This window comes from Salmo salar, chromosome 14 (genome assembly GCF_965601325.2).
Source record: "Salmo salar chromosome 14, fSalSal1, whole genome shotgun sequence".
In the NCBI taxonomy this organism is placed as follows: Eukaryota; Metazoa; Chordata; class Actinopteri; order Salmoniformes; family Salmonidae; genus Salmo; species Salmo salar.
This window is the reverse complement of record NC_138304.1, coordinates 29,920,132-29,945,612: the sequence shown is the minus strand read 5'-3', so window position 1 is coordinate 29,945,612 and position 25,481 is coordinate 29,920,132. Positions and strand designations below refer to the sequence as shown.

General features: G+C 41.7%; 1 protein-coding gene across 1 annotated transcript; it reads right to left on the bottom strand.

Annotated features, from left to right (window-relative positions):
* Positions 1-425: 425 nt before the first annotated feature.
* LOC106569184 (tetratricopeptide repeat protein 39C) lies at positions 426-25,409 on the bottom strand. The gene is made up of 14 exons (XM_014140268.3): positions 24,915-25,409; positions 11,448-11,496; positions 10,658-10,786; positions 8,637-8,748; positions 8,006-8,387; positions 5,765-5,933; positions 5,460-5,553; positions 5,250-5,357; positions 4,909-5,018; positions 4,040-4,163; positions 3,759-3,856; positions 3,525-3,629; positions 3,358-3,396; positions 426-3,183 (listed from the first exon to the last, which is right to left on the bottom strand). The coding sequence occupies exons 1-14, from the start codon at positions 25,052-25,054 to the stop codon at positions 3,091-3,093; spliced, it is 1,752 nt and encodes a 583-aa protein (XP_013995743.3). The 5' UTR covers positions 25,055-25,409; the 3' UTR covers positions 426-3,090.
* Between the last annotated feature and the right edge of the window lie 72 nt (positions 25,410-25,481).

The following is a 25,481-nucleotide window of genomic DNA, read 5'->3' as shown; positions in this document are numbered from 1 at the left end:
GATTAGCACCGCATCCAACTCCTGGCTGATCTCACTGAGGGAGACCCGCTTAAAGAGGGCCGAACAGACGCATGCCCCGAGTGGAGGAGAGTCCTGAGGGGACAACTCTGAGTCAATCTTGCGGCGGTACACTGCCAGGCCCTGGGCAATGTCTGCTGGGATGGGCCCTCGGGACAGGGTGATGCTGGTGGCAGAGACCTGCAGGCCACTCTTTCTGTTCACTGTCAGTAGATGCCCCTGCCATTGTGTCCGTAGCCTGGATGTCTCGGCTGCTGCAGGGCTGGTCACTAGGGACGAAGGGGAAAGGCTCCCTGACATCCTCACATCTAGTTTCTATTAGCAGGTTGCCTGGCTCCCACTCCAGAATTCGCTTTTGGTTGGGGAACATTTCAGGACCTTGGACAGTGAGTGACATGCGGCTGTACTTGTGTTTTTACAGCTTTATTCTTGTTCATGTAGACTGGGAAGGGGATACCTAGTCAGATGCACAACTGAATGCATTTAACCCATCCCCAGGGGCAGCCTTAAATGCAGGTTATGATTTACAAGATGAAAACAAAAAGGAACTGATTTTGCCTGGGACAAGTGCCCTGCATGCCGTTTGTAAATCCAGCCATGACAGAATTATAATTGATCAACCCGTTTTGATAAACAATAACACCACCACCAACAAGCAGCATGACAGCTGATGAAAAAAAGTAACTTACAATGAGAGCCTTTTGTGGCCCTGACTTCTTTTATAAGATCATTTATTGTCATGCTTGGTTTCTCTGTGAAACAATGCAAAGTGAGTAGGTCAATAATCAAATGTTTCGAAGTGCTACATGCATCAGTCTAGTGTGGTCTACTAGAATTCAACAACAGAATAGCCTACCGTCTCTGCAGAGAAGAAGCGCATAGAAGACCGCTGTGAAGGCAGGAATAGTTTCCGGTTGATACTTTACCACAGCCTTGCTCATTCCCTCAATCAAATCCTTGAATCCCGTGGGAATATTCAACACTCTACGCGGATGAGGCATTTAACTGCTAATGAACACAAGCGTTCATGCACGAAATTAAACATTTGTTTTGTCTACTTCCAATGGCCAATGTGAAAATCTAAATGTTGGATTATTTACTTACAATTATTATTTACTGGTCAAACGCATTCCTTGTTGGACTTGAATTGAAGAGTTGTCCTTAGCGCAGTGAGCACCAATGAAAAGCTATTTAAGATGAGAGCCATGTATTTAGACATATCTAAATAGATGGCTGCCCTTGAGATAACATCACGCTCACTTATGATTGCGTCATAATAATGTCAGGTGTATTATTGTCAAGAAATAATGACGTTTTCCCGCGCACCTAGGCTAGCTAAAATTGGACTGCTACTGTGCAGCACGCGATCCAACTATTGCTGCCTTCATGACAACTGGGAACTCGGAAAAATACGAGGTCAAATCATGATGTCAGTGATCGTAAAACCGGAGCTCTAGAAAGAGGCTCGACTTCCCGAGCTGGAACTCCAAGTTGGATGACCGTTCAAATAGATTTTTCCCCAGTCTGAGCTCGTTTTTTCACAGTTAACAGTGGTCTTGAAAATAATTGAAATTAGAAGTTGGCAGTTTTCCGAGCTCCGCGTTACCAGTTGTTTTGAACGAGGCATATCAGATAGGTTACCTGACAATTTATCATACTTCTACATCAAATAATATGGACATTTCCATCACTATCGGCAAGGGTTGATTTAACTTTCAACTATAAAGCACCTGAAGGCTGCCTGAACACCACAGTCAATCATTATTTTATAACTAATTAGAATTTATTGCTTGTAGTCTTTTAAAGCCTGTTAGTGATAAAATAAATAAAAATGTAACTGCCAAAGAACTAAGCTACAGATGAAAACTAGCCAGCTGGCCAAATCTGCCATTTACAGAAATGTTAATTGAGATGCATTGTCCCTTACAAATAAATAATGAGACTACATGCATCTTAAAACACATTATGGAAATAAAATGGCCATATATTTAAGAGATGTATTGTTTTAACACATGATCTTATACTTAAAAAAATCAAAGCAACAAAGGAAAACCAGTTTCCAGCAAATACAAGTACAGCAGAGTAGGCCTACAGTGTAGATGTTATACCCATAAGTGAGTGTCAAAAGGACAATGTAATTTAGCTAGTAACATATCTATAGTATTAAAGTACAGTTACATATTTACACTGATATGAATAGGTGGTTTCCCTTTAAATATCAATACACTTGTTATTAAAACCAGTAAAAACATTTTTTTTTAAGTAACAATGTTGTAACTGGGGCTGCTTATATTACCATCTATAATGGATTCACAATGTCTATAACCTAAGGTGATGAAAGGGTTGGCATCAATTTACAGTGACAAAGGCCAGGTGAGGAGTAGTAGCATAGGGATTGTGCATTCAGATTGTTTACTACTGTAAGATCAACAGGACATTGAGGTCATCTGGCAGAAACCTAGACAGTAGGGTTGCTATGGCACAAGTTCACTGCTTTATAATGAAGTGTCATACACAATGGCATACACACTTTTCAATCTGAACCCTTTCATATCTTATGGTAGAGAAAGATATTATTGTACTATTCAGATTTTAGCCATTTAGCAGACTCAGGAGTAATTGGGTTCAGTGCCTTGCTCAAGGGCATGTCGACTGATGTTTCACCTAGTCGGCTCAGGGATTTGAACCAGCAACCTTTCAGTTACTGTCCCAACGCTCTTAACCATTAGACTAACTTCCGCCCCACTGACCGATTTCTCCCCAATATATTTTTCCTTGGTAAAAGAGTTACATTTGCCTCCCAGCAGCAACTACTGTACATATTTGATCTGGTTGAAACACACAATTACACTCCAGTAGTCTACACTATCCCTCCAGGAGATTTACTGTAAACTACGCATTACAAACTTGATGGCACATTCATTATACAAACATAAGTCAACTGAAACAAACACATTGCAGTGAACAATCACAGTGCTGTGAAGATCAAGATGGCTACTGCAGTCGTTTCCAGATCCTTCTACCCTCAACGCAGAGCTAGGGTGGATGTATGGTGGAGGAATGGGGCAGTAGTCAGGGTGGGGCCACCTCCTTCCTCATGGAAGCCAGAGCTGAGTGGATGCGTACATGGAGCCTGTTCTCAAAGTCATAGCCAGAAAAGTCATCCTGTAGAAACAAACACAGATTACAACATCACATATAACATCCTCAAAAGGGAACATACAGGTAAGGAAATAATTTCAAATGCATATCATGAATGACTGTCCCACATCATTCCAGATACTATAACTGACAACTACAAGTTCCAAAAACACACTATAAATGGAAGTTCTACTGTACCTTGGCCTGAAGCATCAGAGCTCTGCCCTTCACTTCAGACTGAGCAGAGAAGAAAACCACAATCAGATATACTCAATCAACTACTGTATTTAACATACACTTTCTCTACTCTGGGTAGACACATTGCGCAATACAATATAGCAACACACTGTATACACTGAGCTCACCTCAGGGCTGTCCAGTAAAACACAGCCCAACTCGTAGCAGGAGTAGGGCTGCACATAGGAGTTGTTCTGACGACCCACCTCATCTCCGGCAGCCAGATGGAAGCACTGCAATGTTCAATGAAACATAACAAAGAGTAGTAAACATTCACTATTCTCATTACACTAATATTTGCAGATACATACTTTGTGTGTACTTCGTTTTCAATACATATCAATAAGATGGTGAGACAGAACCTCAATAGCGTCTTTTATGTTGCCCAGACATCTGTGTATGTCACCAAGAAGCAGGTTTTTCAGGCCAGCAATTGAGACGTCATCTATTTCCTGCAGAACTAAGGAGACAGACAACCCACTGAGTTTCCTTCCACATTCACAGGAATGCACTTTTATGGCACCACAACAACGACTCACACAAAAGAGAATAGGCTATAATTGATTTGTGTAGCAAACATGGTAGTTGGGACTGGGAGTTTGATCATGTGTAGTTTGTCGATGTATGTTCTCACACTGTGTACCTTGGCTCATGATCTGTAGCTTAGAAGTGCAGCAGTTCGGCAGAGCCTTCCACAGGTAAAGTACCTCGATCACAGCCAGGACACACAGCTCTCTGGATGGGGTGTGTTTCCTTAGCCTCTCCGCCTGCACACACACTACCATCTCAGTCAAGAAGCAAAATTCTGCCTACTATATAATCAACTGTCAATTTTCCTCAATACAATGACTTCAGATCACCTTGAAACTGTATGACAATGAAAAATATTAATTTTCATTAGAAGTAATAATTCACATACACCACCATTCAAAAGTTTGGGGTCACTTAGAAATGTCTTTGTTTTTGAAAGAAAAGCAATTTTTTTTGTCCATAGCCTTCATTTCTCAGAACAAGAATAGACTGACGAGTTTCAGCAGAAAGTTCTTTCCTTCTGGCCATTTTGAGCCTGTAATCGAACCCACAAATGCTGACGCTCCAGACACTCAACTAGTCTAAAGAAGGCCAGTTTTATTGCTTCTTTAATCAGAACAACAGTTTTCAGCTGTGCTAACATAATTGCAAAAGGGTTTTCTAATGATCAATTAGCCTTTTAAAATGATAAACTTGGATTAGCTAAAACAACGTGCCATTGGAACACAGGAGTGATGGTTGCTGATAATGGGCCTCTGTGCACCTAAGTAGATATTCCATTAAAAATCAGCCGTTTCCAGCTACAATTGTCATTTACAACATCAACAATGTCTACACTGTATTTCTGATCAATTTGATGTTATTTTAAAATGGACAACAAATGTGCTTTCTTTAAAAAACAAGGACATTTCTAAGTGACCCCAAACTTTTGAACGGTAGTGTAGATCTATAGAAATGTGCTGTTGCCAGTCCCACATTCACCCTCTTTATAGAGAACTGTTCTATCTGATTGTTCTTCCGTTTCAGAAGCGTATGCACATCCTTGAAGACAGCGGCAGCCCCCTCCAGATCTCCTGATGCTCCCTGGGACACTATAGTGGACCACAGAGACAAGGCCCAGGGGTTAGAATCTGCAGGGTACCTCAACGCCAACATATTACCTTTATCAGGGGATGTATGCCATTATCGCTAATAGGCTCAGAAGCTTTTCATTCAGCTGAATTAGCATTCCCAGAACTTCTTTTACCTTTGAAAAGAAAGAAAACAAGAGGATGTTCTAACCCCAACACCAATTGAGTGACCTATAACCTTTGCCCTCTCACCTCCAGTTAGGTAGGCGTAGTAGCACTGGGACCAGCGTGACTCAGTCGCCAGACGCTGAAAGGCCCTGTAGGCGTCACTGTACCTCAGCTCAATCATACTGCACCACCCTGAGAAGAGCAGAGAGAATGGACTGTCACTCAGAAACAACAAGCCAATGGAGAGCATTAGTTAGAGATGATGTTGAAGTGAAGAGGGATAAAAGCGTGTACCTATTTCATACAAACACACATGCTGGATTTCCCTCTGGTCTGTAGCCAGCTCCAAGGCATTTTGGAAGGACATCAAGGCACTGTTGATCTGGCACTGGAAGTGGAGAGGAGAGAGGGGGAAGAGAAGGACGAAGACTAACACACTACAGCCACAGTGCTAGACACAGGTTACCTTGTGTTGTTATTTATACTCATATCTTGGCAGGGCACACTATAGCACGAATAACTTAGAGACGTTCAGGTTGTACCTCATTTAACTCCTTTTAAAATGTTTTCCCTCTACTGAACATGACCCAGGTCATTACCTCCAGGCGCTGCACCCTGCCCTTGAAGAACAAGAAGAGGGAGGAGTTAGGGTATACAGGCTCCTTCCTCTGGAGGATAGCCTTAGCCTCCATCAGGCCGGCCTGTGTGTCTGAGCCGTCCAGGGCAAAAAAGGGTTGCACTACCGTATAGTACCACAAGAGGGCCAACCTGCCACAGGGGGAAAGAAATCCTCGTTATTGGGAAAGGGGGATACCTAGTCAGTTGTACAACTGAATGCCTTCAACGAAATGTGTCGTACGCATTTAACCCAACCCCTCTGAATCAGAGAGGTGCAGGTGGATGCCTTAATCGACATCCACGTCTTCGGCGCCCGGGGAACAGTGGGTTAACTAAATTGCTCAGGGACAGAACGACAGATTTTTACCTTGTCAGCTTGGGGGATTTGATCCAGCAACCTTTCGGTTACTGGCACAACATGACAACAGTGACCACGTTTACATGCGCACAGTATTTCGGATAGTACCTCATATCCCGCTTAAGGGCTAGTTCGGGATAAGCTGTTTCCATTCACCTTTGATATCCTGCTCACAAGTATCCATGAATAAACAGAATATTCCTAATTCAAGTTCATATGGGTTAAATGGAATGTACCTGAAATACGGACACTGACTGTAGGCCTATAACCTCTCGCATGTAGAGTAATATAATATTAACTCCTGCAGAATTATGCATTTCTTGGAGTAAAATGATACAAATGCAAATTTTTTCTTAGGAACAGGAGTGGAGAAATATGATTTTTTTTCTTTCCTTCAGCATCTCTTGAGAAAATGCAAATGTCTTGTGTTAATGTTACGCAAGCAGATAGTATTTCAACCACATAACATATGCACTCAAGACAAACTGAAGTCTTATCAGAAATGTTTAGTTTTCTCAGCTTTTCATTCCCTTAAAACCGGTCAAACTGATGACATTTGGAAATAGTAGGCTATCGGTCCAGTACGGCGTATCAGCAAATGAATTATTCTGGAATTATTGAATTGCGCAGGTAGCCTACTTTTTGAAGTGATTTGTTTGACAATCAGATGAAAATACACAAACATATCCCGTCTAAGATCAGGATATTCCAGCCATCCCTCATAACCGCTATAAACTTTTTCGGTTATTGCAAACGGAATATGATATTTATATGCTCCAACTCAAAAACAGAATACTTGAGTATCCCAAATAATAATTGGATATTGGTGTGCATGTAAAATGTGTTCATTGAGAGTTTTAATGGTGAATATCAGCATTCAGAGGGTCAGTCAAGAAACCAAGACATATCCCATCTGTCGGTAAACATATGACTGATTTAAAGTTGAAAAGCTTGCTACCAAACTCAGCAGATAAGTCGGCTGACAACACAATCAAAAATCAGCAGAATCAACCGTTACATGCAGCTTAGATGTGAAAGCAACAGCACTTGAATGTCCAAGACAAATTTTCCTTCAGGCACAATAAAGTTAATCTGATCTTAAAATGTTGAACGTGTACTTGAATTTTTTTCTTTATTTAACTAGGCAAGTCAGATAAGAATAACTTCTTATTTACAATGACGGCCTACCCCGGCCAAACCCTAACCCGGATGACGCTGGGCCAATTGTGTGCCGCCCTATGGGACTCCCAATCACGACCGATTGTGATACAGCCTGGAATCGAACCAGGGCTGTAGTGACGCCTCTAGCACTGAGATGCAGAGCCTTAGACCGATGCCCCACTCTGGAGCCCCCCCTCCTAAAATAAACAATCTTGTTTTCTGCCAAGGCATTGATGGGAGGCATCAGTTTAACCAGTTCCTCTCGATTATTACAGCAGCTTACATTTTAGTCATTTAGCAGACGCTCTTATCCAGAGCAAATTACGGTTCAGACAGATGTTTCACCTAGTCGAACCAGCAACTTTTCAGTTACTGCCCCAACGCTCTTAACCACTAGGCTACCTGTCGCCCTTCATCTTGCCCTGACTAATGGGTTTCAGGCCTGTTAAAGGCTGTAGTTGCCTTCCAAATGGCACCCAATTCCCTACATAGTACACTATTGATGTCAAAAGTAGTGCACTATATTGGGAATAGGATGCCATTTGGGAGGCAGATGTGTCTCCTGCCTTCTGCAGTGGATGTGTCGGCAGAATCAAACAGTCACCACAGTCAAAAAACAGAACAAGTCTAAATAAACCAAGACACAAAAAAATGCATTTTGACACCCAATGTCCCTGTGGTCGGTAGTGGTACCCCTACTCACGTAGCTAGAGGGGCCTTCATGTCCTTACTTTCACTGGCATACGTAAGGGCGGACAGCCCCTGGTGACGGTCGCCAGGGAAACCCAGAAGGTTGACAATCTTCAGCAGGTGTGGCGGTACCATGGAGATGCACAGGTGGAACAGGCCGTAGCCAAAACTGACCGAGCCCTTGAGCCTCTCCAGGGCCTCCGGGCTCACCCCAAGGGTCCTCTGGGTTGGGGGCGTGGCCTGGTTGCGGTTGGCCTGTTCAGTGGATGGAGAGGGAGACCCTTGCTGGTCGGAGGCCCTCCTCTTGCTGCAATCCTGCAGCTGGTTGATGTCGCTATAACACTTGTTGTACATCTTCCAGGCTTTGCGGAGGATCCAGCCTCCTCTGATGTATGCTGGGTGGGTTTGGGAGAGGGGATGTCCATGAGAGATAATACACATAAACCAGGACATTTGAGTCCTGAGAGACATGGTCTACATCCCAATGTGCATTATAGAAAACAACTTATTGGACATGCATTATAAATCAGTATGCAAAAGTGGATATTGAAACAACAGTGCAGACAATCAGTCAAATAAATATGGTTCATCAGTCAGCTATAAGCCTACATGTAGGTCAAGGTAGAATTGATGAGGTGTCTCACATGAGAGTTCCTGTTTGATGAAAGAGAGGACAGCGAGGTACACCTGGCAGTCTGCCACAATGATCTGTCTCTGGAGGCGGTCTACTATTGCCCCCCCTGACCTCTGGGAGTCCTGGAGGAAGGCCAAACACACAGTGAGCACAGTGACATCTATAGCTGTCAACATCCAAGTGTTAGAGCAAGGCCAAATATGCATGTCAGTAAACATTGTCAATGTTATATACAGTTGAAGTCAGAAGTTTACATACGTTAAGGTTGGAGTCATTAAAATATCAATACCTTGAAATACTCTGATAGGCTAATTGACATCATTTGAGTCAATTAGAGGTGTACCTGTGGATGTATTTCAAAGTCTACCTTCAAACTCAGTGCCTCTTTGCTTGACATCGTGGGAAAATCAAAAGAAATCAGCCAAGGTTCATCCTTGGGAGCAATTTCCAAATGCCTGAAGGTACCACGTTCATCTGTACAAACAATAGTACGCAACTATAAACACCATGGGACAACGCAGCCGTCATACAGCTCAGGAAGGAGATGGATTCTGTCTCCTAGAGATGAACGTACTTCGATGCGAAAAGTGCAAATCAATCCCAGAACAGCAGCAAAGGACCTTGTGAAGACGCTCGAGGAAACACGTACAAAAATATCTATATCCACAGTAAAACGAGTCCTATATCGACAGCAAGGAAGAAGTCACTGCTTCAAAACCTCCATAAAAAAGCCAGACTATGTCCTCTGGTCAGATGAAACAAAAATAGAACTGTTTGGCCATAATGACCATTGTTATGTTTGGAGGAAAAAGGGGGAGGATTGCAAGCCGAAGAAGCACGGGGGTGGCAGCATCATGTTGTGGGGGTGCTTTGCTGTAGGAGGGACTGGTGCACTTCACAAAATAGATGGCATCATGAGGAAGGAAAACTATGTGGATATATTGAAGCAACATCTCAAGACATCAGTCAGGAAGTTAAAGCTTGGTAGCAAATGGGTCTTCCAAATGGACAATGACCCCAAGCATACTTCCAAAGTTGTGGCAAAATGGCTTAAGGACAACAAAGTCAAGGAATTGGAATGGCCATCACAAAGCCCTGACCACAATCCCATAGAAAATGTGTGGGCAGAACTGAAAAAGCATGTGCGAGCAAGGAGGCCTACAAACCTGACTCAGTTACACCAGCTCTGTCAGGAGGAAATGGGCCAAAATTCACCCAACTTATTGTGGGAAGCTTGTGGAAGGCTACCCGAAACATTTGACCCACGTTCAACAATTTTGAAGGCAATGCTACCAAATACTAATTGAGTGCATGTAAACTTCTGACCCACTGGGAATGTGATGAAAGAAATTAAAGCTGAAATATATAATTTTCTCTACTATTATTCTGACATTTCACATTCTTAACATAAAGTGGTGATCCTAACTGACATAAAACAGGGAATTTTTACCAGGATTAAATGTCAGGAATTGTGAGATATATATATATTTTTTTCTCCTTCTATATATATATATATATATATATATATATATTTTTTTTTTTTTCTTTCACAATTCCTGACATTTAATCCTAGTAAAAATTCCCTGTCTTATGTCAGTTAGGATCACCACTTTATTTTAAGAATGGGAAATGTCAGAATAATAGTAGAGAATTATTTATTTCAGCCTTTATTTATTTTATTTCTTTATAACTATATAACGTATTCCTGGAAATTGTTTCTGGAAATAGTTAGAAAGCTAGTTAACTTTAGCCCGTTAGCTTGGGTGCTTGACTGCCGTTGTGCGGTCAGAACACTTGGATCAACCCTACTCCTCGGCCAGTGTCCAGTGTGCGCTCTGAACACTCAGAGAGCGAAACTCTCAGTTTACGAACAAACAATCTGACAACACTCTGAATTTACAAAACAACAATAGTGCACTCTGGCACTCTCATGTGAATTTAGAGGGGCTGTGTGAGGTGCTATGCAGTCAATAGGTATGAACTCCTTGGAGGTTCATTAGGTGTGTGTGTGTTGTGTTGCACTTCACCCACACTCCTCCTGATCTTTTTTTTGATGGTCTCTATGACCCCAGTGTTGTCGCTCTCACACAGTCTCTCAGTGGCTCGGAGGTCATCAAAGGCCATCTGCATCTTCTCCTCCTCAAACGTCATCATGGCATTCTACACACAGCCGCAATCACAGTACCAGTCAGTCAGGGCCTTTCTCTGAGAGTAATACACAAAGCATAGCGGTCATCTCATTCGTCACGATATCATCCTGTAGCAGTCATATTGTTTGAATAGAAACACCGATCCTATCAGCAGCTACATAAAACAATACAAAGCACAGCTAGACATCCAACTATATGAGTCATGGATTTCTCTGAGTAATATTTCATCCAAATATTTTCAGAGATGAGCACAAATAATTTTTTCCCCAGTCAGTTCTCTAGCCCACCGTGAGCCAGTTATATCAGGTTGGTGAATTATTGATGATTCAGTATGTGGGCTAGCAGCAGGGGATGCACAGCAGGACTACTGCTCAGGATATCCGTAGTGTGCTATTACCTGTGTGACCTTCAATTTATTCAGCCAATCTGTACATCAGATGCTTTATGACTAGGTCTAAGTTTGAGATAGAGATGTACTGTCAAAAGCCAACAACTGAACACATTGGCATTCAATAAAAAACGTACAACATTACAGACTCCGTAATACATAGATATCTTCCTGTTTCCTAACTCCAATGGTCTACATTGCAGAAATATAAAATGAGAGTAGCAGTGATACAGTAAATCAGTAAGAGATGTTGACCTCCTCTGTCCTCTCCATCACTACTCACCAGGAAGCTGACAAAACTGGCTCCGAAACTCATCAGTGGACTGTGGGTCCTGGAAGAGAGATGGAGAGACAGATGGTTGAGGAAAGGGCCTTGTCAAATGTCAATAGACTTAGATAGACGTTTGGCTTGCAAAGCACAGCTAAAACAGATCAATTTCTTAAGACAGCTAGGACAGGTTAAGTGTGGTGAGGGCTAGAGTTATTTCAACTAAATCAAACTCAGATGGTGTGGCTGGAGGATATCCGAGTTGTTTTATTGCGCTGAATCAGATTTTTCACTTAAAAATGTATGCCCAACAAAAAAAACATTGATTTCAAAAGATTACCAAACAATTCTATGAACAAGGATTACTTAACAATTTACAAAAACATATTTACTAGAACTGTGCAGATGCAAAGCTTACTAGAAAAACGTACTTGAACTGGGTAAAATCTCCCTCTGATTTTTTGTGTCCATGTTTTCCAAAAATGTAAAATATCTGCTCTACATTGTAAAACATTTTTTTGAAGACATCACAACTATTAAATTACACATACGGAATCAGGTAGTAACCAAAAAAGTGCTAAAACAATTCAAAATATATTTTTGATTCTTCAAAGTAGCCACCGTTTGCCTTGATTACAGTTTTGCACACTCTTGGCATTCAATCAACCAGCTTCACCTGGAATGCTTTTCCTTCACTCTTTTCCTTCACAATTCTAAATAAAATCACTGACAGTGTCACCAACAAAGCACCCCCACACCACCTCCTCCATGCTTCACGGTGGGAACCACATGTGGAGATCTGTTCATCTACTCTGCGTCTCACAAAGACACAGAGGTTGACTCATCAGACCAAAGTCCACCGCTCTAATGTCCATTGCTAGCGTTTCTTGGCCCAAGAAAGTTTCTTCTTCTTAATATCCTTTAGTAGTGGTTTCTTTTCAGCAATTTGACCATGAAGGCCTGATTCACACAGTCTCCTCTGAACAGTTGATGTTGAGATGTGTCTGTTACTTGAACTCTATGAAGCATTTATTTGGGCTGTAATTTCTGAGGCTGGTAGTGGTGTAAAGCTTGCCACTATTGGACTCTGGAGCAGTGGAAACACATTCTCTGGAGTGATGAATCATGCTTCACCATCTGGCAGTCCGACAGACGAATCTGGGTTTGGCGGATGCCAGGAGAACGCCACCTGCCCCAATGCATAGTGCCAACTGTAAAGTTTGGTGGAGGAGGAATAATGGTTTGGGCCCTTAGTTCCAGTGAAGGGACATGTTTCATCTTTTAGTATAGTGTATTTTCTAATTCCTGCCCCTCATGAGGGAGGATAATGAAAGTTCAGAAGTAACAAGTAAAGCTTTTGTTTATGAATTATTAAGTGATTACATTTGACTCATTTAGCAGACATTTATCTCTTATCCAGAAAGGACTTACAGTTAGTGCATTCATCTTAAGATAGCTAGTTGGGAAAACCAAATCACAGTCATAGTAAGTACATTGATTCAGTACACACTCCAGAGTGCAATAGCGGGGAGTTTTACATCACTCGAGCTGATGCTTGGCATTGCACATGGTGAACTTAGGCTTGTGAGCGGCTGCTCGGCCATGGAATCCCATTTCATGAAGCTCCAGACAAACAGTTATTGTGCTGACATTGCTCCCAGAGGCAGTTTGGAACTCGGGAGTGAATGTTGCATCGGAGGACAGACGATTTTTAAGCGCTGTGTGCTTCAGCACTCGGCGGTCCCGTTCTGTGAGCTTGTGTGACCTACCACTTCGCGGATCAGGCGTTGTTGTTCCTAGATGTTTCCACTTCACAATAACAGCACTTAAAATTGACTGGGGCAGCTACAGCAGGACAGCAACTTGACAAACTGACTTATTGGAAAGGTAGCATCCTATGACAGTGCCACGTTCAAAGTCACTGAGCTCTTTAGTAAGGCCATTCTGCTGCCAATGTTTGTCTATAGAGATTGCATGGCTGTGTGCTCAATTTTATACACCTGTCAGCAACGGGTGTGGGTGAAATAGCCAAATCACTAATTTGAAGGGGTGTCCACACATTAATACAAAAGAATCTTAAAGATGTGGGTTTTTGGTAAAGGAATTAAGGCACAAGGCAATGTCTCTTATACTTAGAGGTCAGAAAAATGTCTACAGAACTAAATATAAAAAAGTCTTGATATTAGTTGGAAGGGGTCTTTACGTCAACATTTTCTTTTGATGCATTTCTAACACCTTAGAAAACATCTACCAGGAAGTCTTAAAATACCCATTTTCTATATTTTTGACCAGAAATCAAACCCATTGCTAATTCCTAATTTTTAGGATGGAAAATGGTTGAAAAATGTACTTATGCCTCAATTTCTCAAAAACATAGACTCTTAGCTTTTCATTTGACACCCGACATACTCCTATGAACTTCACGTTGGTGCGCATGGATCCTTTTACATGCAAATGACCAGGAGACTTTAAAGGTGCGAGTCAAGCAAAAGCAAGTACTTAAAAAATGTGATTTGTACTCCAAGATAACATTTCATAGTAGTTGCATTTATTTCCCAAAGTCTGTAAGGTTATTAACTTCCAAGAATGTAGTTGGCTAGATTCTATCCATGTTATGTTTTAATTTTGAAGCCTGCAGTATAGAAATATGGGATGAGGGAGGTGAACAGAAGTTTGATCAGCCTGGATTTTGTCTACAGCGGTCTACTTTCAGTTCCCTCCATCTCTTATGGCGTACAGTTCACAGTGTGCCGCTCTCTCTGGAGCTCTGAGCTCAATGTAATTAGTGAGAGAGGTGACATTTAGGCAATCAGCAGGAGACAAGGCTGTGTGTGGATCTAACTAAGCCTGCTGTGTTTAATCTGTAATCACAATGACTCACTGATTGGCACTTCACCTGCTGCCTGTGTAGCCTAGTTACAGTACATTGCCTAATACTATTGCCTATCAAGTTTTAGAACAATGCTATATTTAATATACAGTTGCACTCTAATATATTGGCACCCTTCAACATTTTTAAAATGATTCACTACTTTTAAAATTGAAAACTTGTTTGGTGTTCACACATGTATTTGATTGATTTACAACAGCACAGCAATCAAAACTGAAATTCACCTCAAATTAAACATAAATACAAATAAATGTTCTGGACTAAATAATTCAGAAGAATTCAAATTAATTTGGTTGGTTGGAGGCAGGTGAATCTCGTTTATTGTGTAATTTCTCTCACCTTAAGTTGCAGGTGCTTACAAGGTAAAAATATCCATTGAACCAGTTTTGAAAGAGAAAACAGAGCATTGCACTCCATTGTAAAGTGCAAGGGTGCCAATATATTAGAGCACAACTGTAAGTCAGTTCCTTATAATTCCAACGCAAGACCTTTCATAGTGAGACTAGAAATCTGATTTAGGCCTAATCACGCTGAGATCTAGGTATGGACAGTGATGACATTTATTAGGTTGCCGATGATATTTGAGGAGTGAGGTGATACTAGTAAATCATGTGTACAGCTTGGGAACACCAACTTGTTTGCTTTCAGAGTGTAACCTTAGTTAAAGAACATTCAATGACTGACATGACAGGAATGTTTGTGGCCTGCTTGCATAGCAGCTAACCACTGCTAACTCAGATGCAGTTCTCCCAACTGGTGTGAGATCTTGGCTAAAAAGCAAGTATGAATACGTTATTTGATAAAGTACAGATGTACAGCAAAAAAAATTAAAAATTAAACTATCCTTTAATATACAGTGGACTTTGAAATGATACACTGGCTGAGGTTAAAGTGCAGACTATAAGCTTTAATTGTATGGGTATTTCATCCATATTGGGTAAACCGTTTAGAAATTACGGCACTTTTTGTACATAGTCCAACAATTTTAGGGGACCAAAAGTATTGGGACAAATTCACTTATGTGTATTAAAGTTTAGTATTTGGTACCATATTCCTAGCACGCAATAGATTACATCAAGCTTTTGACTTTACAAACTTGTTGGATGCATTTGCTGTTTGTTCTGGTCCAGTTTAAGATTATTTTGTGCTCAACAGAAATTAATGGTAAATAATGTATTGTGTCATTGTGGCGTCACTTTTATTGGAAATAAAAATAGGATGTTTCTATACACTTCTACATGAATGTGGATGCTACCATGATTACGGATAGTCCTGAATGAATCATGAATAATGATGAGTGAAAAATGTACACGCACAAATATTATACCCCCAAGACATGCTAACCTCTCACCATTACAATAACATGGGAGGTTAGCATAGGCCCAAGACATGCTAACCTCTGACCATTACAATAAGATGGGAGGTTAGCATGTCTTGGGGGTATTATATTTGTGCATCCACTCATCATTAGGGTTGCACATTTTGGGGAATATTAAGAGGTGGAAACTTTGTGGGAATTAAAGGGAATATATGCAAATTAATATTAATACCAATTTAAATGTAGATTTTTTTTGCATTGGATAAATTTACCATATCATACGGAGACAGAAACAAACCTTTTACCTTATAAGTAGACATAATTGAAAATTATTAAATCCTTCCAATAGAAATAAAAAAAACAATTTAGTTACGAATTGAACTTTAATTAAAAGAGTTGACTCTTCACATGGGATGATTTCACTGAAGAAAAAAAAAGGAATATTGAATGATCTCCCAAAAACATTTAACATACATCTGTAAAATGATAGTCTAGAAACTAAAGCTCTGGTTGTCTTCCTCTCAGGCTTCCATGTCTTATCCCTGGACCTCCTCAATGTCCACCTCTTGAACATCAGACTCTGAGGCCTCATCTTCACTGTCACTTTCCAACCTTGTTGAGGATGGCTTGTTGTCAGGCTCAAAATGCCTCAAATTTGCCCGGATGGCCACCTATATTTCAACCCTTGTATTGGTCAACAGGGGAAGGAGCCTCCCTTCCACCAGGTGGCTGATGAGATATGATGACACGACTGCCATACTGCATCTCCATCCCAAAGCCCTTGCTTGGAAGTGTACTTCGCCAGACTGCCAAGAACCTTGCTCTCATCCAGGCCACGGTGGCGAGACAAGGTAGTGATGACACCATAGGCCTTGTTGATCCCTGCACCAGACAGGATGCTCTTGCCAGCATACTTTGTGTCCAACATGTACGCTGTGGTGTGTATGGGCTTTAGGCAGAAGTCTTCATGATTTTTTTATGCATTTCAGAACTGCAGTTTCCTCTGCTTGGAGAAACAGTGAAGTGGGCAGGGGAGTACAGATTTCTCCTCTTACATCTGCAAACAGAGTCTGAACATCAGACAGGATGGCATTGTCTCCCTCAATCCGTGCAATGGCTACTGTTATAGGTTTCAGGACTTTCAGGCTGCTTACCACTCTCTCCCAAAATACATCATCCAGGAGGATCCTCTTGATGGGGCTGTCCATATCAGCAGACTGTTATGGCCATTTCTTGGAGAGACTTCTTCCCCTCCAGGAGACTGTCAAACACGATGACAACACCACCCCAACAGGTGTTGCTGGGCAGCTTCAATGTGGTGCTCTTATTCTTCTCACTTTGCTTGGTGAGGTAGATTGCTGCTCTAACTTGATGACCCTTCACATACCGAACCATTTCCTTGGCTCTCTTGTAGAATGTATCCATTGTTTTCAGTGCCATGATGTCCTTGAGGAGCAGATTCAATGCATGAGCAGCAGTCAATGGAGTGAGGGTAGGACTCCACTGTAGACCAAGCAGCCTTCATGTTCGCAGCATTGTCTGTCACTAGTGCAAATACCTTCTGTCGTCCAAGGTCATTGATGACTGCCTTCAGCTCACCTGCAATGTAGAGACCGGTGTGTCTGTTGTCCCTTGTCTGTGTTTTTATAGAATACTGGAGGAGGGGTGGAGATTAGAGGTCGACCGAATATGATTTTTCAATGCCGATCCCGATTATTGGAGAACAAAAAAAAGCCAATACCGATTAAAATGTTTATTTATTTATTTGAATTAATGACAATTACAACAATACTGAATGAACACTTATTTTAACTTAATACATCAATAAAATCAATTTAGCCTCAAATAAATAATGAAACATGTTCAATTTGGTTTAAATAATGCAAAAACAAAGTGTTGGAGAAGAAAGTAAAAGTGCAATATGTGCCATGTAAAAAAGCTAACGTTTAAGTTCCTTGCTCAGAACATGAGAACATATGAAAGCTGGTGGTTCCTTTTAACATAAGTATTCAATATTCCCAGGTAAGGAGTTTTAGGTTGTAGTTATTATAGAACTATTTCTCTCTATACCATTTATATTTCATATACCTTTGACTATTGGATGTTCTTATAGGCACTATAGTATTGCCAGTGTAACCGTATAGCTTCTGTCCCTCTCCTCGTCCCTACCTGGGCTCGAACTAGGGACACATCGACAACAGCCACCCTCGAAGCATTGTTACCCATCGCTCGACAAAAGCCGCGGCCCTTGCAGAGCAAGGGGAACAACTACTTCAAGGTCTAAGAGCGAGTGACGTCACCGATTGAAACGCTATTAGCGCGCACCCTGCTAACTAGCCAGCCATTTCACATCGGTTACACCAGCCTAATCTCAGGAGTTGATAGGCTTGAAGTCATAAACAACTCAATGCTTGAAGCACAGCGAAGAGCTGCTGGCAAATACAGGAAAGTGCAATTTGAATTAATGCTTACAAGCCTGCTGCTGCCTACCACCGCTCAGTCAGACTGCTCTATCAAATATCAAATCATAGACTTAATTATAACACACAGAAATATGAGCCTTAGGTCATTAATTAAGGTAAAATCCGGAAACTATCATTTCGAAAACAAAACGTTTATTCTTTCAGTGAAATACGGAACTGTTCAGTATTTTAGCTAACAGGTGGCATCCCTATGTCTAAATATTGCTGTTACATTGCACAACCTTCAATGTTATGTCATAATTATGTACAATTCTGGCAAATTAATTACGGTCTTTGTTAGGAAGAAATGGTCTTCACACAGTTCGCAACGAGCCAGGCGGCCCAAACTGCTGCATATACCCTGACTCTGCTTGCACGGAACGCAAGAGAAGTGACACAATTTCCCTAGTTAAAAGAAATTCATGTTAGCAGGCAATATTAACTAAAAATGCAGGTTTAAAAATATATACTTGTGTATTGATTTTAAAGAAAGGCATTGATGTTTATGGTTAGGTACATTGGTGCAACGATAGTGCTTTTTTTGCAAATGCGCTTGTTAAATCATCACCCGTTTGGTGAAGTAGGCTGTGATTCGATGAGAAATTAACAGGCACCGCATCAATTATATGCAACGCAGGACAAGCTAGTTAAACTAGTAATATCAACCATGTGTAGTTAACTAGTGATTGTTAAGATTGATTGTTTTTAATAAGGTAAGTTTAATGCTAGATAGCAACTACCTTGGCTTCTTGCGGCACTCGCGTAACAGGTAGTCAGCCTGCCATGCAGTCTCCTCGTGGAGGGCAATGTAATCGGCCACAATCGGTGTCCCAAAATGCCGATTGTTATGAAAACTTGAGATCGGCCCTAATTAAATCGGCCATTCCGATTAATCGGTGTACCTCTAGTGGAGATGTAGTTAATTATTCCGTGCTAACGAACATTCGACCACCCATCAGAGATGATTGCAATACAGTCTGCTTTCTCTATGATTTGCTTGACCTGCACTTAAACTCTGCATCCAGCAAATGAGTAGATAAAGCATGTCTGGTTGGAGGGGTTTATGCTGAGCAAAGAACATTCAGAAATCTCTTTCAATACACATTGCCTGTGAGCATCAGAGGTGAACCAGTTGCATACACAGCTCGAGCAAGACATTCATCAGCATCTCTGACTAAGTTCCTCCATTGAGTCAAAAAAACTTCTGATTCCAGGACCATAAGCTGTTGCTATCGATAAGGTGTCTGATTCATTTCACCTCAAATAGAAGTATAGGGACTTTAGTAAGAGGTCGCTTGTTGTGAACGCTGAGGGAACTTTATGCACTTGGCCAGATGATTCTACATCTTTGTTGCATTCTTCACATATGATTTGGCACAGTATTTGCAAATGTACACAGCTTTTCCTTCTACATTAGCCGTAGTGAAACATCTCCACACATCAGATAGTGCCCGTGGCATTCTCCTGTAAAGATTAGAAAAAAAATGATTAAATACACACACACACACACACACACACACACACACACACACACACACACACACAGCTTAACTATTTATATGTAAATGGAAGTGTTAGACTAAACAACTCCTTTGTAAGATAAATGTTTTCAATTAAACAGTTAGCAGTCTCAAGCAAGCCAAAACCCACATGGTAGCAAAGACTAACTAGCAGAAATTGTTAACAAGTTAGAAATTATTTAAACTAGGGATGCATGATATAAAAATTGGTGAACATGTCTAGTTTAATACCGTTGAAAAACCAATGTCAATGCTGACGTGCATACCTATTTCAGCAAGACAACTCCAAGGCGAAATCCATTAAAGCCAAGATAATGGAATTCATTGCCCTTGACCATCAACCGTTCTCTGTCGTGGGTGATGTTGGCTTTCGCCGACTGGTCGAGCACCGGTACACTAACAAGTGTGCTATTTTTCAGATGTTGCCCTACCGGAGTTACACAGTAATAGCGTCACTGTTATTAGCTTCACGACATACACACTATGGAATGCCGTTTGGGTCTTTGCGTGTCAAAAAGGATACAATAGCACCGTCAATGCTGTACAAAAAAGTCTGCAAACACCGGCCACGAACGATGTGTTTACAATACCGCGTTGGTAATAAAGCATAATTTGTTCGACCGCAACTTCTGGGGTAGCTAGCTTTAGCTTGGTAACTAGCTAGCACCAATACAACCATTCTGAAAACCATGACCAGTAGAAAATGCTGTCATTTTCATTATTCTTAACAATGATTTAGGAATCCTTGTGAGTAAGTATTAGCTAGGTTGCCACTTGTTGTTCTTGTCTATTGAAATTCAGTTCATGAAAATAAATAGCTAGCCAGCTACTTAACCCTGTTGCCCAAAGCTAACGTTATAAGCAGCCAGCTAGCTTCATCTGGCTAATGAGGCACAATCGCACCGGGTTATGTGTTGTGAAGCTAGACACAATAAGGTGTAGGCACAATAGTGGAATTAGCAGTTTGCTTTGAAAATAAAAGTATGTCATTGACAGTGATGCAAATGAATACAAATAGTAGAATTATGACATACTTTTATTTTGAAGGCTAACCGCAAAGTCCACTATTGTGGCCAGCTTCACATAGATAGTTCTTATTTGATTAATGGTGGTCGAACCCGTCTTATACATTAGGGTTATTTTAGATGAGGACACCTAGCTATATAGCTAGCTAACTATAGCTACGGAAATGTTTGCTACGTTTTTGAAGAACATTGGCTAGCTCATGGATGCAAACAGCTTTTTTTATGACCAGCACTGTAGGTGCGTGAGACAACTTTACCAGCATCATAGCATACATATCGATGAATCATTGTGACATATGAAATACGAGTTATAGTGTAATCATTGTGTAACAAAGTTATTTGACGTGCACCTTTGACACGCAAAGACCCAAACGGCGTTCCATAGAAATCCTGGTTGAGAATGAAACGACTAAACAAATGAACAACAAAACAGCACAGCAAGTAAGTGAAAGAAAATAGGTTTTGATTATGGTTTTACTGGTAATGGGGACATGTGTAAATGCCAACAAAAAACTAACTTTTTGGTCAGTGTGGTGTGTGTAACCTTTATTTAACTAGGCAAGTCAGTTAATCAGTTAAGAACAAATTCTTATTTACAATGACGACCTACCCCGGACGACGCTGGGCCAATTATGTGCAGCCCTATGGGACTCCCAATCACGGCCGGATGTGATACAGCATGGATTCGAACCAAGGACTGTCGTGACGCCTCTTGCACTGAGATGCAGTGCCTTAGACTGCTGCGTCCATGTGTGTGTGTGTGTGTGTGTGTGTGTGTGTGAACTATTTAAACTGTACTAGAATGCTTAAAAGGCCGCAAAATTGTTAAATATCAGTTATGGGTGTCGGTTTTTTAGCAAGGAAAATATTGGATATTGTCACCAAAAATGTCACATCGGTGCATCACTAATTTAAAAACACTTTTCTGTAGGCTACTATTTACTAGTTAACAAAAAATAATGTATGTCATGTAAAATACAGTCACCCCACCCAGTAATGTATTCAAAACTTATCAGAGAGCATGTCATCTTTGGCTCAGACAGTGTAGTAGTGTGGGCACAATAGCATCTCATTAGTGTGCAAGATCTTGAGAATCAGCTGTACATGTGATGGAAGAGTGCACTGCACATGTGATGGAAGAATGCACTGTGCACGCAGAGGGTTGCAATTCCTTTGAATTGGGGATAGTTTAATCAAAATATGCCACAAGGTCTAAAATTGCCTTGTGTATCCCACAAAAAAAAGGTCCACCATACTCATCATTCATTCAGGACTATCATGGTAGCATCCACATTCATGTAGAAGTACACTGCTCAAAAAAATAAACACTAAAATAACACATCCTAGATCTGAATGAATGAAATAATCTTATTAAATACTTTTCTCTTTACATAGTTGAATGTGCTGACAACAATCACACAAAAATAATCAATGGAAATCCAATTTATCAACCCATGGAGGTCTGGATTTGGAGTCACACTCAAAATTAAAGTGGAAAACCACACTACAGGCTGATCCAACTTTGATGTAATGTCCTTAAAACAAGTCAAAATGAGGCTCAGTAGTGTGTGTGGCCTCCACGTGCCTGTATGACCTCCCTACAACGCCTGGGCATGCTCCTGATGAGGTGGCGGATGGTCTCCTGAGGGATCTCCTCCCAGACCTGGACTAAAGCATCCGCCAACTCCTGGACAGTCTGTGGTGCAACGTGGCGTTGGTGGATGGAGCGAGACATGATGTCCCAGATGTGCTCAATTGGATTCAGGTCTGGGGAACGGGCGGGCCAGTCCATAGCATCAATGCCTTCCTCTTGCAGGAACTGCTGACACACTCCAGCCACATGAGGTCTAGCATTGTCTTGCATTAGGAGGAACCCAGGGCCAACCGCACCAGCATATGGTCTCACAAGGGGTCTGAGGATCTCATCTCGGTACCTAATGGCAGTCAGGCTACCTCTGGCGAGCACATGGAGGGCTGTGCTGCCCCCCCAAAGAAATGCCACCCCACACCATGACTGACCCACCGCCAAACCGGTCATGCTGGAGGATGTTGCAGGCAGCAGAACGTTCTCCACGGCGTCTCCAGACTCTGTCACGTCTGTCACGTGCTCAGTGTGAACCTGCTTTCATCTGTGAAGAGCACAGGGCGCCAGTGGCGAATTTGCCAATCTTGGTGTTCTCTGGCAAATGCCAAACGTCCTGCACGGTGTTGGGCTGTAAGCACAACCCCCACCTGTGGACGTCGGGCCCTCATACCACCCTCATGGAGTCTGTTTCTGACCGTTTGAGCAGACACATGCACATTTGTGGCCTGCTGGAGGTCATTTTGCAGGGCTCTGGCAGTGCTCCTCCTGCTCCTTCTTGCACAAAGGCGGAGGTAGCAGTCCTGCTGCTGGGTTGTTGTCCTCCTACGGCCTCCTTCACGTCTCCTGATGTACTGGCCTGTCTCCTGGTAGTGCCTCCATGCTCTGGACACTACGCTGACAGACACAGCAAACCTTCTTGCCACAGCTCGCATTGATGTGCCATCCTGGATGAGCTGCACTACCTGAGCCACTTGTGTGGGTTGTAGACTCCGTCTCATGCTACCACTAGAGTGAAAGCACCGCCAGCATTCAAAAGTGACCAAAACATCAGCCAGGAAGCATAGGAACTGAGAAGTGGTCTGTGGTGACCACCTGCAGAACCACTCCTTTATTGGGGGTGTCTTGCTAATTGCCTATAATTTCCACCTGTTGTCCATTCCATTTGCACAACAGCATGTGAAATTTATTGTCAATCAGTGTTGCTTCCTAAGTGGACAGTTTGATTTCACAGAAGTGTGATTGACTTGGAGTTACATTGTGTTGTTTAAGTGTTCCCTTTATTTTTTTGAGCAGTGTATATAGAAACATTCTATTATTTACAATAAGTTACTCCAAAACAATCTGAAACACATCCTGAGTCACAAGATTGATGTAATCATTGCATGCTAGGAATATGGGACCAAATACTAAAAACTTCTGACGACTTGAATACACATAAGTGTATTTGTCCCAATACTTTTGGCCCCCTAAAATGGGTGCTCTATGTACAAAAAGTGCAGTAATTTCCAAAACGGTTTACCCAATATGGATAAAAATACCCCAAAAATTAAAGCTTACAGTCTCTGCACTTGTGTATCAATGTATAATTTCAAATCCAAAATGCTGGAGTACAGTGCCAAAACAACAAAATTGTGTAACTGTCCCAATACTTTTGTATCTCACTGTATATATGTCTAGTCCAGTTTGGCTTGCTCATCACAGCAAGCCTCTCAAAATAGCAGAATAGTGAAGTGATACTGATATAAACTATTGCAAATGTGCTTGGAGTCAAGAGTTATGCATTGAGGGGAAAAGGGAAACATTTCATAATACAGAAGTACAATCAAACACTGAATGAAATGATCTAGCATGACACAAGCATGAGGTGTATAAGCTAGCTAGCTGTGGGGAGAAACAACATAAGGTATTTAACAACAGATTGACAGAGCAAGTGAGCAGAGAGAAAAAGGTGTCTACAAACTGATATACAGCTCTGTAAGAGAGAGAGAGAGAGAGAGAGCTTGCAGGGGTGACAAAGACTGAAACTAGAGGAAGAAGGTACTTTGCTGCTATCTGCTGTGTAATGGACGACTTTCGCACTTCACTGAGTCATGGCTACAGTATGTCATGAGATGTGCAGGTTCCCTCCAGATTTGGTCCACTTGAGGACACAACAATAAAAGTGTTTGTGTACTTGGACTCGTGTGCATGCACACACAAAACAACACGTGTATAGGCACACACAGAGAATACCACGTGTGTAGGCACAAATACTAGCCAAAGGGTACAACTTTGGGCCAAATGACTAAAATGTGATTTTTTTTGTCTCATGTTTAAGCACCAATGCACACTGACAACTGATAAGGGACAGCTTGAGTCCCCATTGTGATCTTGCACACTCGATGTCAAGGTGTACTTTGTTAGAACTGTTGTTGCTGTAGTCGGTTATTGAAACGTGAAACTTGATGAGAAACGCTGTAGCAAACTCATGAGTTAACTTACGTGGCAACACATTAGCACATTAACACACAATAATCCGTTTCACGTGGGCTTCCTCAATCGAAAAAAATAAACAGATCACGGAAAAAAAACTAGACAGCACACAAAATATGATAGTTCCTAAATTTCAATATTTCCTAAATTAATTAACCAATTACAGTGATAGTCTATCATCTCATTGTTTATGGCACGGGACCGTCTGACCTGTATTTTCGGAACAGATCGTCGCTCTCCTTGAATCCGTTGTTGAGCAGCATGTTTATTCCTTTAAATGCCAACTCTGCGTCGTCAATCTGCTCCGCTTTCTCCTCCACATGTTGCTGGGCTGGTTCTGGTTTCGCCATCGATCACAACCAGTTTATTTAGTGCCGACAACAGATTGCCAAATGGTCAGCGCGCACTGCCTATCGAACGGAAACACCGGGGTGAAATGGAAGTGACAGCGGCTAGACTTGTGGGGGAGGTGTGCACTGCACCCTGTCTCGTTGCAACTGCTGTACACTAGGCTGCTAGCACCACCCACTTCGAACTAACAACGGCTATCTCATTTTCTTACAAATAATACTTTAATTCTGGCAAATGTGTTTGCGGTACAACAATACCGCTGATTTACATCGTTTTCTTCACCCGTGTGTATGTCCGTCTTTCTCTGGGTCGGGGTGCGTGCCGAAATAGAAACGCGGCGCGATCATATTTTTCTTGTCGACAGGGACTAGCCAATGAGCGTTAAGTATGCACTAATTATCCAATATTTCCAATACGGTCTGGCTA